Here is an 18,283-nt window from a genome sequence, read left to right on the forward strand (position 1 = left end):
ATGTATGCCAGCCGGAAGCACTCCCCGTTAGAGATTTGAAGCTGCTTAGCTGAATGAAATAGTGCACCTGCTTGTGCTTCCTCCCAAGGACGGTGCAGGGAGGTGTTCTGCCTTTCCCCTGCAATACATATGCTGGCTGAGAAACTCAGGGCTGTTTGGTATTGACCCTCAGTCCTCACAGTCTACCCTATGTTTCTGTCTTCATTTCTCTTAATCTAACTTTTCCGCAGCCTCGGAGCCCCCTCCCAGGATATCTCCGGCTGATTCCTGTAGGAGTGGGCTCCGACAGTATTTATAAGAAAGAATAAGGCTCCGTGTGATTTATTTGGAGCTGGGTGTTGGGGCACCCCAAAGAGCCATAAGAGTGAAAAAACAAGAACAAAAAGCTACAGACTTGGGAGTAGATAATGGAGCGGAAATCGTAATCAAAATACATTGTGTGTGTGTAAAATATACTGTCAGTAAAAAAATAAATAAAAATTGAATCTTAGACGCAAATCTCACAGAACAAAGAGAATTAGAAGGAAACAGGAAAGTTAGAAGTGAGCAGAGGGAAGGGGAGCTGTGGGCAGCAGGAAGCCTACCTCCGCCTGGAAGATCTGCTGGTAGACTTTTCCAGTTTCTACCTGGGACATTCTCCCCACTGGCGACATCTTGGCAGCTGGCCGGATTCCCCTTTGTCCTGGAAACAAGCCTGGGACTTGATCTTAGTGTCTGTCCACTACGAGGTAATTGCGTGGACCGCGGGCCCTAAGACAGCACTAGGTCCCACAGGATATCCTGGGGAACTTAAATTTCAAAGAAAATAAGAAAGGAGGTGGGAGGAGGGGGAGAGAAAGGGAGACCGAGACAAAAGGAAAGGAACTTCTGCAGATAAGCAGGGGGCAATCCCACAGGCACTTTCTGGAAAGGACAGGATTATTGCCTGCGTGCCACTGGAGCTCTTATGGGAACAGTCAATCCGCCTAAGATGTCAGATGGGACAGGAACCCAGCCACAGCCTCTGGGAGAAACGGGGAGTGGCGGGAGGGGAAGGATTTGCTTCTGTAAGCGTCCTGCCCTCCTTCCCAGTTGCCCAGTGAACCCGTTGCCCTCCAAGCCCCTGACCTAAGGTTGGCGGCTCCAGTACCTTAAACTCAGATTAGTCTAGACCATCAGCAGCAACAGCAGCAAGACGCCAGCGGTCTCCTAGGCGACGCGAGGGGCGGAGCTGGCCCTGCCACACTTCCCCTCTTCCGGAGCTGGGTCACTCAGCAACCGCAGCGACCCACGTGGAGTACTAAAACTCAATTACGACGTCCAATGTTGGGTTCTTGGAGCGCCCTTATATGTTCCCAAAGCTAGTGGGAGATCAGAGAGTCCGCGCAGATCTGGACTGTTGTGGTCAAAGAATATTCGTTGTTTTTGGTCAAAACAACCTGTGCGGGGGAGGTACCACAAGGTGGTCCTCCACTTTAAGAATCTGAAAGAGATCAAATCTTTTCCCAATGCAAAAGAGGTTGGCGGGCTCAGAATTCAGGGCTCGAGACCTGCCTGGCCAGAAAGAGTTTCTCCTGTTCTGTGGGCCGCTCCGCTCCTTTCTAGAGAAGCCCACGGTGGCAAGTGTCCAGGAACAGACCGGCTGGCAAGTCTTTCCCCAAGGTGACTTTCCAGAGTGAGTGATCTTCCGCAGGGGGCTGCAGCGTCAGAAATGCGAAGTGTCGACTAGACCGCTATTCTCATTCTTCGACGCAGGTGAATGAGGAAACAGTGAATACAAAACTCAGTAATTCTTTCTTTGATACAGGTGAACTAAAATAAAGATTGGATTCATGATTCATGCTAGCTGAAAAGAACAGGTAACCCAGGGAAGGGATGAAAAACATGATTTTTATTAGTTTGTTTATTAGTTTTGAATTTTTGAGACAGGATTTGTGTAACAGCCCTGGCTGTCCTGGAACTCACTCTGTAGATCAGGTCGGCCTCAAAATCACAGAGAACCGCCTGTCTCTGCCTCCCAAATGCTGGTATTAAGGGTTTAAAGGCTTGTGCTACCACTATCCAGTGAAAGCCTATTTTTTTTAAAACACTGTTTTTTTTTTTTTTTTCAGACTCTGGTTGTTGGTTCATTTTTTTNTTTTTTTTTTTTTTTTTTGGCTTGTATTTTAACATATAAATCTTGCCTGAAGATCAGAGTGCAGAGCTAAGCCCCTAGAGGCCAGAGAGTGGTGGTGCAGGCCTTTTATCCCAGGGAGGCGGAGACAGGAGTGATAGGGTCGGGTGGAGAAAGGAAAATGAGGCGGGAGGAGAAAGGAGCTCACTGCAGTCTGAGGTTTGGTGGAGACCAATGGGTCTGGAGATGCAGTCTGAGGACAGGGTCGCCCCTTCGGTCAGAGCATTGGTAGAGATAAAGGAACTCTCTAATAGCTGACAGCTCTGCTTCTCAGACCTTCAGCATTAACCCCTATATCTGACTCGGGTTTTTATTATTAAGACCAGCTAGAATTCGCGCTACATATTCATCGCTTCTAAGAGTTTTCTGATAGATTCTGCTAAGTTGCCCATGCTCCAGGGAATGGCCACACCCATCCCTATGGAGGTAGCACAAACTGGACTCATGGAGTTATATTTTCTAAAAACTAAAAAGACATTGTACTGATAGTATTTATTGCCAACTTAACACAACTTAGTCTTCTGGGAAGAGGAATCCACTATTAAGGGGTTGACCAAATCAGACTGACCTGTGGCTATGTCTCTGAGGCATCGCTGGTTGATGATCCCAGCCCACTGTGGGCAGTGCACCTGCTGCTTAAGGTTCTGGGCCGTATACAAAAGCAGAAGGGGTAAGCCAGCGAGCTGTGTTCCTCCATGGACTCTGCTTCAGTTTCTGCCTATGGGTTCCTGTCCTGCTCGAGTTCCTACTCTGATTCCCTCGGTGATATACTTTGACCCGGAAATGTAAACAGAAATAAACCCTTTCTTTCCTAAGTCACTTTGATCAGAATGTTCTATCACGGCAATAAAATGCCATCAGGAGCAGACGTGACGGCAGGAGGGAGGGTGTGTTGGGAAGTGTCTGGGAGAAAAGGAAAGGGGGATGGGTACAATCAAGACACAGATATACACACAAGAAACTGTCAAAGAATAAATGAAAAATATATTTGAAAGGATCTTTCTCCACCATGAAAAGAATATGCTTATAGTTCATTTGATAGTATTCTATTTTTAGAAATATAGCCCATTTTATTTATTTTCAATGCACCATTGGGTGTTTTCAGTTTCAGTTTGCATCCTTGCTTGGCTCTAGGGACTCAACCTGACTGTGGACATAAGGGAATTTAAAAAAAATGATAGACAGCCCAACACATGGACAGAGAGCTGTGTGGTTGTCTGGGCGCTCACGTGGAGAAGCTGTAATACCCAGAAGCTCGGCTTGTTTATTACATGGAGTTGAGCAGAGAGGCTGAATGGCTGCATCAGACAGACAAGGAAGCAGAGTTTATGGTATACATCTGGATCAAGGAGACAGGTTGAGCTAATCCCAGTAGAGCAGTCTCTGTAGGAGAACAGACTTGAGGCTGCAAATGTCTGGAAGGGAGAATGCTGGGGTGGGCATTTCCTCCCCACACTGTCAGCTCTTAAACTCAGTCCTCCAAGAAGGGTTTCTCTAACCCTCTGAGCCTGAGGCTGTGGGGTGCAGTCCTATTTCAACAACACTAACTCAGACAGGACTTCACTCACTCGAGGCTGACTCCATTCTCCACAATTTGGAAGTATATCCAAATCGCTGCTCTAAACAGTCTTCTGTACGGTGAGCATACACACTATTTCTACTTGTCGTGTAATTTATATTAAAATTTCTGTGTCATAGAGTATAAAGCGTGTGCATCTTAGGGAAAACTACCAAAGGTTCTGAAAGTGACCCGTCCAGCAGGCCGGGTTATTTTATGGGTCTCGAGGAGGCATCACCTAGGAACAATGGGGGGGGAGAGGGAAAGGGAACCAAGCGCGTAAAGAAAGACAAAGTCAGTCTGAGATGCATCAAGGCCCCATTTATTACAGGCAAGGTTTCACTTTTATAAGGTGGTTTTGTCAGGGTGGGGTAGGGGTAAGAGAGGGTGGAAAGCTACTGTGCCCTAGGTCAAAGAGGAAGTGGCTGTTCGTCTGTTCTTTGCCCCCTGCAGAACATCTCTCAGACATACCACAAGATGTTTCACAGATAATAAGAACAAAAAAACAAGTCGCTCTTGACACCTGCAGCTCAGCTAGACCACAGCTCAGCTAGTTGTGCAGCGAGCAAACTGTTCTTATAAAAAGTGTGTGGAGGATGGGCCAGCTTTCTTGGCCTGGGGTCTCTTGGTCCCCAACATGAAAGTGCTAACAGTTCACACACACACACACACACACACACACACACAAACCTAGTGGTCTGTATCCTTGCTAGTGTCATCAGACTTTCTCCTAGCCATTACGTGGTTGTGTAGCACCATGGTTTTAATTTGCATTTTTCCGATATGTAACAATATGTGTTCACAGGCTTGCGTGCACACATTTGCGCATGCACACACACACAGAGATCTCTCTGTGACATGAGTTTTGTATTAGCTCCCTGTTACTGCAACAAAATGCCTGGGATATGGAATGTATGACAAGGTTTATTTGGACTCATGGTTTTGGAGGATGCAGTCTATGATGGAGTGGCCCAATGAACTTGGCTTCGAAGGAGAATATCATGGTAGGAATACCCAGTGAACAAAAATACTCATTCCACAGCTAAGAAACAGGGAGACCAGGGTCCTATGATATCCTTATGGTCATGCCTCTGGTAGTTTAAGGACCTCCTACTATGCACCACTCCCACAAGGTCCCACTTCTCTGCATGGTGCTGTCCCAGGGACCAAGCCCTTAAAAGTGACTGGGCCTTTGGGAGACACTGCCTACACTCAGGCCATAGAGACAACCAAATTTGGATCTTTGCCTTTGAGAGTTTCGAGTGTCAGACACAAGATTAAAGCTGTCTGTGTGCTCTGAATAATTTTATTCTCAAAATAATGCCCGGAGTGGGGGGTCCTGCCCCCTTTTGTAGATACAGGCATTTGTGAATAGAGAAAGACAAAGTCATTCAGCCAGAGATGTAAAAAGTGATGTGTGTGTATGTTTTCTCTGTTTTCTCAGCTTCTAGAAGCAAATTGCCATGGAGCTGTTGTAGAGACTCGGCTAAAAAAGACAACCCTGGCACATGCGCCAACTGGGCCAAGTGTGCACAGCAACCAGGCTCAAGCACTCTAGACGCTGGGTCCTCATAGCACTTGCTCGAGTTCCTGAGGTTCTATCAGCAGTCAGACTGTTATCTGTCCTGGGTCATTTTTGAGTGTGAAGATTTGGGTAAGTGCTGGGCTCTGCGTAAGGACAATGCCCACGCCTCATAACCTGACCCTTGTGCCTTTTGAATGAGCTTCCCCATCTTTCAGCACCTGCACCCCATGTGCTACACGGACGTCATCACAAATGCCTTGGGCCTCCTGCTCACTTAGCAGATGGCCCGGCCTTGGAGCAGAAGTCGGTACTCCTATCAGCAATCGGAGCAGGTCGGCAGAATCTGGGTGAACTCTTGGGAACCATGTCCTGATTTTGATTTTCTAAGCATGACGAGCCTGGGGTTGTTGATCAGTGTCTGTAGCAGAAGCCACCTCGTTCGGGCCCTGGCTGAGAATCGGGGACCTAGGACAGAATCAGAAAGAGAGGGGTGGGGCTGGAGTATTGACTCTGCAGTTACCTACAGCGCAAAAGGAGTGACCGGAGGCATTGGATCAGGACTCCCGGGAAATGAGAGGGAGAGGATGTGAGTTATTCCACAGACCTGCCGGGGATGTTAGTGAGGATATCTGAGCCCTTAAGGGGCAGGAGGAACTCAGAGCACTTTCAGTAAGCAATGGGGCAAAGTAACCAAACCTGTGCTCCGTTTTTGAAATGGCATCTGCCAACGGCCTGAGATGTATGTTGGCATGCCAAGACAATGGGATACAGATAACTGTGCAAGCAGACCTAGGTCTCAGTTCTGGGATCGGCAGGTGAGCTAGACTGCAGGACAAGGCCGTGCAATAAGGGGATCAGACCCCTTGGGGGTCCCAACGAGCCCAGTGAGTATCCATTTTCCTCTCTGAACTCAGTGCAGGTTCAAACAGGAGACGCTACCTGCTGCTTGGTTCAGGTAGCAGTATTTCAGGGTCTTCTGTAGCTTCCGGTCCCTGTGGCTTGTGACCAGGATGTGGCAAAAGCTGACCAGCACAGGGTTGGTGTGATAGTGGTCCACAAAGAGCATGCCAACCCATGCATTGAAGCCTGAAACCCAGGTGAAAGGAGGTCAGGCCGGGCCACACTCCCATCAGTGCCCGGTTTGTACTTTTTATGATATAATTACTATTTATTATTATTATCATTATTATTATTATTATTGAAATGGTCTCCCTGTGTGGTCCCTGGCCTAGAAGTCACTATATAGTACAGGCTGGCCTTGAACTCACAGAGGTAGATCTGCCTGCCTCTGCCCCTCCTGTTCTGGTTAATTGCTAGTCATTTTCTTTTGCCCTAGTGGCCTGAGTGCTTACAGAGAATCTCCAGAGCCCATGTAAAAATCTGGACGGATTCTTGGAGAGAGTATTCTACTCTGTGCCTTTGACAGAGAACTCGAAGCCTGAAGGGGCTGAGAGCAGCCAAGGGAAGGCAGAGGTATCCTTGCAGATCTTAAACAGCTGAGGGAATGAGTGACCAGGGCTGGGAGCTCTAATTTTACTTCCTCAAGCATGGCTTTGATTTTAGAGTATATTAAACCAGATACCTTCTTCACTAAGTGTTCAAGTGACAATGCTAATAATTCTGAGATGTGTTCTCATCCCCAGTCTATGTGGAAAGTTTGACTCCTCGGTCCCACATCTCAATGGCCTGTGGGATGGGCAGGGTTAAAGAGCCTTCATTTCCTCTGGCCGTCAGAATGCACATTTGTATTGTGTGTGTTCACATGTATACGTGAAAGAAGAGGTCTTTCCCTGGGACCTGGGGCTCACCGTAGACTGGGCTGTCTGTCAAGTCAACCCTAGGGATCCTCTTGCCTTCACATCCCCAGTACTGGGATTACAAACAGATCACACCTTGCATGGCTTTTTTGCATGGGTTCTGGTGATCAAACTCAGGTGCTCACACGTGTGCAGTAAGCCCTTTAACGACAGCCATCTCCCCAACCCAGAACGCACGCTTCTATTACTTGGCCTTATGACCTCTACCAGAAGACACGTTCTAAGCCTGTGAAGGTGTGAACTCATATCCATTTTCCCACAAAGGCATGAGGCCAACTATTCCTCCATGGAGGTGACCAGTAGGACTGCCACTCACCCATGTCTGCACCCTCATAGCCGCTCTGCATGATGGTCCTGTCGATCCGGGCAATCAGCCAGGTGCCCAGGAGGCAGCTGATGAGCAGCCTGGAGAGGCAGGCGCCCAGGCCCAGGAGCACATTGTAGAAAAACAGGAAGTAGTTGAAGTTGTGGAAGGCTCTCCTGCAGACAGAAACAGGCAAGGGGTAGCCCCTCAGTCAGGCTCTGGCTGCATTCAGACCAGGCGCTAAATTCTGCAACACTGTTTCCTAAGCTTACGATCCCCTGCTGGATCACAAGTGGAACTGAGAGCCCAGCTCACAGTGCTGAAGGGATGTGTGGTCCCTGACGGGGCGTGGGGAGCACAGAGCGGAGCAGGATGAGTGCTACTTGCTTTGTGTGACCTCCGGATTCTTGCACGAGGCTTTTTTTTTTTAATTTATTTATTTATTATGTATACAATATTCTGTCTGTGTGTATGCGTGCAGGCCAGAAGAGGGCACCAGACCTCATTACAGATGGTTGTGAGCCACCATGTGGTTGCCGGGAATTGAACTCAGGACCTTTGGAAGAGCAGGCAATGCTCTTAACCTCTGAGCCATCTCTCCAGCCCTTGCATGAGGCTTCTTATAAGGACAAAAAATACCATGGGGGCTACTGCTGGCTCAAGGGTTGCAGCAACATTGAGGTCCACTTTTGTCGCTGCCATAGGACCTAGCCCAGCCAGAGGACCAGCTGTTCCTGGTCCTCCAGAGGAAACGTCCCAAAGGATCACCTGACAACATGATCCTGTTGCCTCAGGACCAAACTGCATCCTGAATGTCACAGACCCCTCTGACAGAGGACTTATTGGTCTTGTCACTCTGTGTCCCTTGGCGTTCCCACTGTGTAAGGACCTTATATGGTGAACATTTGGGGATCTCACTATTCTCCCAGCTCATGCAGTTTGTGTCCTACGGCTTCTGTCCATGGTGTGGTAGCTGCCAGCGGTCCCAGTTCCTCCTCTTCACAGGCAGGAAGTCTGCTGCTGCTGGGCTCCCCTGCTCCCCTCTTCTCCTGCCTCTCCCCTGCTCCCCTCTTCTCCTGCCTCTCCCCTGCTCCCCTCTTCTCCTGCCTCTCCCCTCCTCCCCTCTTCTGCCTCTCCCCTCCTCCCTACCTCTCCCATCTGCCTCGTCTTTAGATCACTCGGGAAGCCTTGTCCCTTACCCAGGTGCCAGTCCTCTCTGGTAATCTATGAAGTTCTCAGAGGTGGTGAGTAGGGATAGCTGTCTCTTTGTTGTCAGTGCTAAGATCGCCTCCACGAGTGAATGAATGAATGAATGAATGAGAGTTTCATTACTTTACTGTACATATTTTATGTGTTTTACCCTGAAAACACTTCTTTAAGGAACACAAAATAACTTACAAATGGGGAGGCTGAAGTTCACGTATTTAGTGAGGTCATACGAAGTCACACGGCTCTCCTACTACTAGAAAAGGCAACTCTGGATTCCAGGGCATGTGGCCCCAGAGCCCCCCCTCTATGCACAGCGTCGTAGCCTCTCAGAGTATTCGGAGCCCTCCAGAATCTGTGCACCACTAGGCAGAAGGTGGAAGCAACAGCGGCAGCCTTACTTACGCCCCTCCCTCCTCTGCCCTCACCTGTTGTTGAGAGCCAGGGGCTTCTGTGTGTCAGCCGTGCTTAGCTTGGGCTGCAGGAAGAAACTGCCAGCGATCCACACCTGCAGGATCATGAGGCCCACAACTATGGAGAGGGTGAGGCTGAAACACAAGGCAGGTTCACCTTGAGGTGGTCTGTTCTGCTGTTCCAGACCCTTCTCTGATATTCAGTGAGGAGAGAGAGAGAGAGAGAGAGAGAGAGAGAGAACACCCAGAGAAGCAAGTGCTTGGCAATCAGCCTTCCACTGTCTCCAGAGAGCTGAGTAAGGCTCTGTGAAGGGGTGGGAATTCTACGTCAGGCAACACGACATAGCAGACAGCTTATCCATGGTTCCTGCCCTTCCTGCCTTATGTCCCACCTCTTACTTCATCCCCCTACAAACACAACATATAGGATATCTTATCCACAGTTCCTGCCCCTTCCTGTCTGATGTCCCACCTCTTACTTCATTCCCCCTACCATTTATTTCCGTGTTGGAAAATGGGATTCTATGCATCACGCACATGATTGTGAAGGTCTCATGGAGCAATGGGAGAGGAAGCCTTTTGAAAACCTAAGAGTCCCTCCCTGTGAAGTGCTGTGATGACCCATCTCTGAGTCATCAGGACAAGACCTTGGACCCAGGGCTGGGTCCCCGGGATCAGTAAGGAGGGGTCATCTACTCAGCACTTACACCCCAACAGCCAGCCCTCGCAGCATCTCCAGGCCTTGGTGGTGGAGGATGGGCAGCACCAGACTGTACATGAGCATCACCCCACAGAGACTCTGTACCACGTGGATGATGAGGTAGCCTGAAGATGAAGTAGAGGGGATCACTAGGGGCTCTCTTGGTCCACTCCCATACTGCTCCCTGCAGGCCCTGGCCTGTGCCCTCTTCCACCAGAGGTACTCAGCACGTTTGCTGGCACTGTTTCTTCTGCCCCCCATGATTTCCCCATCTTCCTGCTTGCCCAGCGCTCTGTCAGATGCAGTTCAAATGTTAACTCCCCTAGAAATCCCTTGAGTCTTGAGCTGGTGCCGAGGGCCATTTCCTCCTCTGCTCATTAAGCCCTTAGCAAAGGCAGCCAGAGAGATGAGGGAGAGGGAGGTGACATATGGTGTTTCTCCACCATTCTTCAGACTCCCCTAACCTAGACGCTAGGGCTGCTCCTCCAGTGCCTCTCCTCGCAGTGGGGACTCTGCAGGTGCCCAGGGAACCGGGCTGGGTGGGTCCTGGGTGGCACTTACCCCAGAGGATGTAGGCTATTTGCCAGCCGGAGTACCTTGCAATGGCCACCTGAGAGTTAGAAGGAAAACAGAAGGTTCAGAATAGGGTGAGAGCTTCCTTCCCTCCAAGCCTTGTACCCAGGACCCCATCCGATCTGAGGGTCACCCATAAGCCAAAGCAGGTTCTTCACGTGGCTGCATCTCGGGATGGAGGTCTGGCTTGACTTCTCTGGGCTCCTGTCAGGTGTGGCTCAGCTCCCTACAGACTCACCACACTGGCTGCTGAGGAGGGACGATGGAACTTCTGAGGGAGGAAGTGTTTGTCTCCGGCCCACAGCCTCTTCATGTGCTTTCTGTGGAAGAGGAAAAGTAGGTGACATTTATAATCATGGCGCTTTCTGTAGCGTCAGGGCTCAGGTGACATTTATAATCATGGCTCTTTCTGTAGGTCAGGGCTCAGTGGAAAGGTCCATGGAGGCCTGTGGCAGTGGGCGTCAACAACAGCTCCTGCAGAAGTTCTGGCTTCTCTTCAACATCTTCAAGGTTACTACAGTTCATAAAAAATAATACACACTAGAGCTGGAGAGATGGCTCAGTGCTTAAGAGTACTGCCTGCTCTTCCAAAGGTCCTGAGTTCAATTCCCAGCAACCACATGGTGGCTCATAACCATCTGTAATGAGGTCTAGTGCCCTCTTCTGGCCTGCAGGCATACATGTGGACAGAATATTGTATACATGATAAATAAAAAAAATACACACTGATCGAGTCATAGCAGCAAGTGAATCTGGTAGATTGTTTTTATTAATTCTGCTTTCTATACTTATTCTGTTATGGTAAATGCATATTACTTAATATTTTTTAGACAGTTAATACCAGGAAGTCACTTTTGTTGATACATAAAGAAAAAATCAAGGACGGGCTGGATGGCTCAGCAGGTAAAAGCCCTTGCTGCAAAGCCTAGTGACACGGGTTCAATCCCTAGGAGCACACGGTAGGAGAGAGCCAACTCCCACAAGTTGCCCTCCGACCTCCACACATGCCATGGCACACTCATCCACACAAACACATCATACACACACTCACTCATACAATAATAATGCATTTTTTGTTGTGCGTGGGGGGATTGTTTGTTTGTTTGTTTGTTTGTTTGTTTTGAGATAGGGTCTCTACATAGCTCCAACTGTACTGGAACTCACTCTGTAGACCAGACTGGTCTAGAACTGACAGAGATCCGCCTAGCTCCTACTCCTGAGTGCTGGGATTAAGGCATGCACCACCACACCAAGCCTAATAATAATTTTTAAACAGAAAAAAAAATTTAAAGGGGCAATAACTCCTCATAGTATCCCAGCCCCACTCCCCACTGCTCCATTTTCCACATCCCTGTTCCAGGTCCTGGCCTATTGGTTGGTGGTGTTCTGTTTCTCTCTCTCTCTCTCTCTCTCTCTCTCTCTCTCTCTCTCTCTCTCTCTCTCTCTCCACTGTGTATGCAATCTCCAGCATTTTTCCTGGCTTGGTTCTACTTTTCATGATTACCAAACTGAAAAGTCTCAGAACGACAGGAACAATGTCACTCTCAGCCCCCACTCCTAGGGAACTGAGTGAATCCCTTTCCCAGTCCTCCCCTTGCCCATACCCCTCAGTCTCAGTCACCAGCATCCGGGGCACACTCTCCCTGGAAACCCACTGCCCATGCCAGCCAGGGCTTTCCTCCCTCCTATGGTCGCTCTCAGCCCTCTGTCCTGTCTATCCCCACTCCTTCCTGTCAGCCCCAAGAGCTAGAAGTGAGTTCTACTCAGAACCCCAGTGGTCACACCTGGAAGAGACTCAGAAGCACTCCCTATCAGGCAGCCCGCAGCCAACACACTCTCCTAAGATCTGGAGAGGACAGCAGAAACCAAGGAGGAAAACCCACCCAACAAAGACAAGACCAGATATTAATACATAGAGTTACCATCATCCCAAACCAAGATGCTAGATGCCAGCATAAACATACAACCAATAACAGCCAGGAAAATGTGTCTCCATTACAGCCCAGCAGCCCTCATATAGGAGGCCCTGCAAAATCCAACATAGCCGAAGCATAAGACAAGGACTTCAAAGTATCTATTATAAATATAGACATATCTATACAGATATAGATGGAGGACTTTAAGGAGGACATGAATAAATCCATTAATGAAACCCATGAAAACACAAACAGACAGTGGAATGCAATGAAGGAAACTGCTCAAGACATGGAAGTGAAAGCAGAATCAATCAAACTGAGGCAGGACTGAGAATGAAAGAATTAGGAACTCAAGCAGGAACCTCAGAAGCAAACCTTACAACAGAATACAAGAGAAGGAAGAGAGTCTCGGGCGCTGAAGACAAAATATAAGAAATTAGTACGTTGGGTAAAAAAAAAAAAGTTAAATCTAAGAAATCCCAGGCACAAAACATGAGGTAGATGCTCTCGGGTCTCTTGAGCTCCCCTCCACTGACCGTCCCTGCAGCTGGATTAACCGCTGGGAGCCTGGTGGAGCCACTCTGACATCCAACAATAAAGCAGAATGCACAAGAAACACCAAGGTCTCTGAGTATCGGGAGGACACGCCCCTCTGCTCAGTGTTCGAGAACTCATTTAATCTTGTTGAGTCTCTGTCAGCTGTAAACGCTGAGAGGAAAATACTCAGCTCCCAAGGCTGGGTAGAGTTGGGATGAGGACTCTAAGTATAACGGTAGATCATCAGAGATGTTCAACCTCTTAGACTTATATTCTTCTCAACAAATGGGGCATTTGACCATACCCGGCCCGTGTGCACACTCCCTAGTGCCACACTGAGCCAGGCAGGGACCGGTCAGGAATTCTGGGTGAAGAGTGTCATGCACAGTTCTGGCTGAAGTCATACAAGTGGCCGCTAGAGTTCGCTTACCTGTAACAGGCCAGTATGTGGAAGAGATAGCTGACGCACGTGAGGGAGGCGGGCAGAACGGCCACCACCCAGACTCCTGAAAGAGGAAGGGTGACAGGAGAGGGCTTGGAAATCACACCTGAAGAGGACTTACAGAGGGCAGGTCCTCGTCAGAAAGGTGTAGGGGAGCCTACTACACCCCTTTATCTCCTTCTCTGTGGGTGAGTGTGTGCCCAGTTTAGCCACACATATCCTCCCCACACCCCCATATAGTTGATTTCCTGCATGGTCTTCTGAAACCTTGGAGACTAGTGTGTTCCAACTATATTCAGTTAAGGCTGGGGAAACTATGTATGACCCACATCAACAGTAGGTCCCATCCAGGAAAACGTAGTGACAGCTAACTTTTAATTGCAACTTCTGAGGAGGGGATAGCACATTGGTCACAAGAATAGTTGAAGTCAACAGGTTGTAGCATCCACCTTTCATCGAGTTTTTTTTTTTCAACATTTATTTATTTATTATGTATACAGTCTTCTGTCCATCTGTATGCTTGCTGGACATGAAGAGGGCACCAGACCTCATTACAGATAGTTGTGAACCACCATGTGGTTGCTGGGAATTGAACTCAGGACCTCTGGAAGAACAGTCAGTGCTCTTAACCTCTGAGCCATCTCTCCAGCCCTTTTTTTTTTTAGGCTCTGGCTTGGTTACTCTTCTGTTGTTATAACAAAATACCCTGGGGCAAGGGTTATTTAAGGAAGGGAGGGCTTGTTCTGGCTCACAGTTCTAAGGTACAGTCATGGTAGCAGGACCTTAAGGCTGCTGGTCACATAGAACTTGCAGCCAGGGAGCAGAGAGAGATAACTTCCGAGGACACCAGGCACACAAGGTGCACATACCCCTATAATAAAATAAAATTATAATAAAATAAAATAAAAATTGCTATGGAATAATCTTTATACACTATAAATATGTATTACTCTCATTGATTAATAAAAGAGCCAATGGCCTATGCTAGCTCGGCAGGATCTTCGAGGAGAGAGGATGTTGGGAAGAGGACTGGTAGAGTCCTGGGAGTCTTAGAAGTATCGAGGAGACACAGGGGAAGCAGGAGATGAGCATGCTGTTTCTGAGAAAAGGTGCCAAGTCACGTGGTAGAATATAGATTAAAAAATATGGGTTAATTTAAGTTGTAAGAGCTAGTTAGTAACAAGCCTGAGCTATCGGCCAAGCGTAAATAATTAATATTAAGTTTCTGTGTGGTTATTTGGGAGTCAGTTGGCAGGATAGAACTCATCAATGGTCCTGATGAAAAATTCTGCCTACGAAAAAGATAAAGAAATCTTTTTTTGGTGGAGGAGGGGATTTGAGACAGCATTTCTCTGTGTTATAGTGCTGGCTGTCCTGGAACTTGCTTTGTAGACTAAGCTGGCCTTGAACTCACTGAGATCCGTCTGCCTCTGCCTCCCAAGTGCTGGGATTAAAAGCATGCACAACCACCACCTGGAAAAATAAATAATTTTTTTTTTTAAAAAAAATGGATGCTACTAAAATGGAAGTAAAATTTGTCTTTTGAGTGTGGAGCTCAAGGACTCATCATACTGAACATAAATCTACATTAAAGATTTGCAAAATGTTCACAGGCCACAGTAAAGCACAGCAATCTGGAAGAACCAGCTGATGTCTGAGTGTCCACGTATAAGGTGGCTTTCTGCGACCGTAGAGCCATAAGAAAGGAATTCATAGCAAAGATGGCACCTTCTGGCCATGATGTGCTCCCAGATCATTAGTCTTGATGGGCGGTGAACTGTTAGGATACATCTCTCCCTTGGGCTGCTCTCGTAAGAGTCTTCTAGCACCAACAGGAAAGGAAACTAAAACAGCTCCTTCAAATGAGAACCATCTAAGACAGCGGCTCTCACCTTCCTAACGCTGCAACCCTTTAATACGGTTCCTCGTGTTATGGTGACCCCTCAACCATAAAAGTATTTTTATTGTTAGTTCATAATTGTAAGTTTTCTCCTGTTATGAATCATAATGTAAATAGTTGTATTTTCCGATGGTCTTAGGTAACCCCTATGGAAGGGTTGTTCAACCTCCAAGGGGTTGTGACCCACAAGTTGAGAACCTCTGTTCTACGGGCCTGTTGAGTTCAACCGCAATGTTTTTGTTTTTTTTTTTTTTTTTTTTTTTTTTTTTTTTTTTTTTTTTTTTTTTTTTGTAGAATGAACTGTCCCGAGCCCTCTCTGTCCTGGTCAGCCCAGAAAGGGACAGGTTAACTCTAACACAGAAGAAATCCTTGCACCTTGCTCAGGCCATTTCAACGCTGTTTGAATAGGGGGAGTGCGTGGCTTTACCTTTCGTGACGCTGATCAGTTCTTGCACCTGAAGGATGACCGGGGTCAAGGTCTCTGTCTCATTCATATGGGCGAGATAGCTCTGCAGTCTGTCTTCAAAGACATCCAGTTGGTCCTTCACAAGTAGGAACACGCAGAACTCGATGACAATGAACTGGGAACACAGAGCACAGGCGTCAAGGTCTCCTGAGACCAGCTCAGCATGAGAACTGAAGAAGATTTCTTGGGGGCTCGAGGCCAGCCTCTTCCAGGCAGCAGGATGCTTTAGAAAAGGACCATCACGAAGCTCGTTCTTCACCCATGACTCAAGGAACACTTGAAGGATAATGGAATTCAGTGATGGAGGGCTGACCCTAGGGGCAACACCAGCCACATCCGCATGGCTCCCTTCACTCACACAAGCAGGCGCCAAACTGGAGAAGGCAGGCAATGTGATCGTCAGGCTTGCCCACTGTCCTGTCTGCCCGCCACCACACTGTTCTTCTCTGGTTCCCTCCACCTTCTTCCTCCACCAATCAAATCGTGTTCGTTTTTGAGAGTGGAGTACAAATGCCACCACCATCAGGCAGTCTCTTAGACCAGAATAACTCAGTGGACACTGTCTGCTTCTCTCTCCTAGAATGGCAGAGCTCCCCTTCAATGTTTTCCTCTTGGAGCCCCAGCATCTCCTGGACTAGGGCTATGCTGAATCGTCCCTCTGCTCTCTCCTAGTTCCTAACACAGTGCCTACTACACAGTAGACGTTCAGTAAATTCTCAAGACACACCATAACACCAAGCCAAGTGCGTTATTTGATGCTGCAGTGAGATCTCCAGTTGTCTGGGGACTGGGGAGATGGCTCAGGGGATGAAGTGCTTGTAACACAACCGTGAGGTTCAGAGTTCAGAGCTCCATCATGCACATAAGAAATCCAGCATGGTGGCTTATAAGTCCAGAGCTGGGGAGGCAGAGAAAGGCAGGAGCTCCGTGACACCTCCCCCTCCCCAGCCTAGCCTGGTCAGGGATCTCCAGGTCCCAATGAGAGGCCCTGTCTAGAAACAAAGAAAAACAAAAACAGGGGGACACTTGGGAGATGGCTCAGAGGATAAAGCACTGGTAATGTAATCGTGAGGACCAGAGTTCAGATTCCTGGCATCCACATAAAAGCCTGGTGGGTGTGGCCGCCCCCTGAAATCCCAGTGCTGGGAAGGAGAGCCAGAGGATCCCTACAACAGCTGGCTAGTTAGAGTGGCCCAATTGCCAAACTCTGGGTTTAGGAAAAGACCCTGCCTAATGAACAAAGTAGAGATAATTGAGGAAGACATGTGACATCAACCTCTGACCTCTGCATGCACATACACACACACACACACGCATGCCCTTGCACTCCATACATATGTGAACATACATATGCACAAATGCAAAAAAAAGTGATGACCCTGAGGAGCAACAGCCAAGTTTGATCTTTGGCCTCCATACATGTGAACACAAAGCAGCATTGCCATTCTTTAAGTCACCACATGGCCATCTGACCCAAGCTTTAGGCACATTCGGCTTGTCCCACACTGGGTGACTGCAGCCCAGACACTCTGTTTACATAGCAGGAGAGGCGGCTCATGGAGCTACTTACAAGGTACAGGCAGATGGATGCCAGCACAAGGGTCCCGATCATCCTGCTGGGGAACTGGAAGCAGGGGTCCCACTCGTACACTCTAGTTTGGAACCAAGACTTTTCTCTTTCACTGTGAATGAACGAACACCGGAAAAGGAACACAAGGAGTTTCTACCACTTCTCACCTCCCCTTATCCTTAAGGACAAAGGATGGAGGTTTTTGTTATGGGGGGGGGGGGGGAAGCAATTTCCCAAACACAGAAACCCCAACTTCTCGTGCAGCTCGAAGCTCTGACTAGGTCTGGCTACCCTGAGTGTGATGTGGGATTTCTGGGAGACTTCCTGTGCCAGGAGAACTGACACAGACATGAGCCTCTTTGGTTCTGTCCTGTTTCCTTCTGTCTGTCCTTGGAAGTGCAGACTCATGGCTGGTCCAGGCACTGTGGGACCAACGAGGCACCACTGAGGAGGGGAGGCACGTACTAAGATGCTGGAACAGAAACACAGGTAGCTTGGGAGCCGACACCATGGGCAGTCTAGGGTCACTGTGGACCGCTCACCTCCAAAGTATATGTATAAGTATATGAGAAAATAATCCATCTGGGTTTTTGTTCATGTCAGTATTATTTCAAATATTTTTATATAGGTCTCCAAAGCTAACTCTACCGCAGTAGGAACTTTGCCGCTATGTGACCTGGGACAAGATACATCCCTTCTCTGGGATCTACCCAGTATGGATCTTGGCTGAGACAGAGGTGGGCTGGACTGGACTATCTCAGAAGCTCTGGCGGGAGCTGGATCTTACTTGTTAAGTGAGGCTGCCAGTACTTCCTGTCCCAGGGAGCGAGGCAGGAGGCATGAGACTCAGACTCAGCCAATCTCTGTACGCCAATTATCTAGATGCAAGGATTATTTTTCAGCTGGGATTTGATCCGCTAGAATATACTCAAATGACTTATTTTTTAAAAAAAATAGAAAACGAAATGTCTCTTTCCTCTTTAAGTCTAGAGTGCCGAGGAAGCCTGCCCAGTGTGAGGCCCCGGCAGTTAAGAGCACTGGGAGCTCTAGGAAGATCTAGTTCTGAGGTTGTCTCTCAAGCCCCTGGTCCAGTTAGCCTGAAACGGACTCCCTCTCGAGTCTTTTTGGAGTCCCGGGCCCCCCATTTCTCTCCCTGCTTGTGTCTGCTTTGGGTTGGTTCCTGCTGGCCACAGCCCCAGAGTCT

General features: G+C 48.3%; 2 protein-coding genes across 5 annotated transcripts in view; both read right to left on the reverse strand.

The window, feature by feature from the left end:
* Nucleotides 1-1,115, reverse strand: part of Ccdc180 (coiled-coil domain containing 180) — a 51,545-nt gene extending 50,430 nt beyond the window's left edge. For all 3 annotated transcript variants that reach the window (XR_007594257.1, XM_050155885.1, XM_050155886.1), the window contains exon 1: nucleotides 585-1,115. Coding sequence is in view for 2 of the 3 variants with exons in the window: in XM_050155885.1 (XP_050011842.1) it covers nucleotides 585-653 (69 nt within the window). In the remaining variant the exon portion in view is untranslated. The remainder of the gene's footprint in view (nucleotides 1-584) is intronic.
* Nucleotides 1,116-4,019: 2,904 nt separating this feature from the next.
* The window catches only part of LOC126509843 (stimulated by retinoic acid gene 6 protein-like), a 33,545-nt gene continuing 19,281 nt past the window's right edge, over nucleotides 4,020-18,283 (reverse strand). For both annotated transcript variants that reach the window (XM_050156001.1, XM_050156002.1), the window contains 10 exons: nucleotides 17,080-17,191; nucleotides 15,471-15,624; nucleotides 13,132-13,207; nucleotides 10,487-10,568; nucleotides 10,237-10,285; nucleotides 9,683-9,800; nucleotides 8,991-9,110; nucleotides 7,369-7,532; nucleotides 6,175-6,321; nucleotides 4,020-5,700 (listed from right to left, as the gene is read on the reverse strand). In XM_050156001.1, the coding sequence (XP_050011958.1) occupies nucleotides 5,552-5,700; nucleotides 6,175-6,321; nucleotides 7,369-7,532; nucleotides 8,991-9,110; nucleotides 9,683-9,800; nucleotides 10,237-10,285; nucleotides 10,487-10,568; nucleotides 13,132-13,207; nucleotides 15,471-15,624; nucleotides 17,080-17,191 (1,171 nt within the window). In that variant the 3' untranslated portion in view covers nucleotides 4,020-5,551. The remainder of the gene's footprint in view (nucleotides 5,701-6,174; nucleotides 6,322-7,368; nucleotides 7,533-8,990; nucleotides 9,111-9,682; nucleotides 9,801-10,236; nucleotides 10,286-10,486; nucleotides 10,569-13,131; nucleotides 13,208-15,470; nucleotides 15,625-17,079; nucleotides 17,192-18,283) is intronic.

Source organism: Alexandromys fortis, unplaced genomic scaffold (assembly GCF_014885135.2).
Source record: "Alexandromys fortis isolate MF-2015 unplaced genomic scaffold, M_Fortis_MF-2015_v1.1 scaffold_92, whole genome shotgun sequence".
Classification (NCBI taxonomy): domain Eukaryota; kingdom Metazoa; phylum Chordata; class Mammalia; order Rodentia; family Cricetidae; genus Alexandromys; species Alexandromys fortis.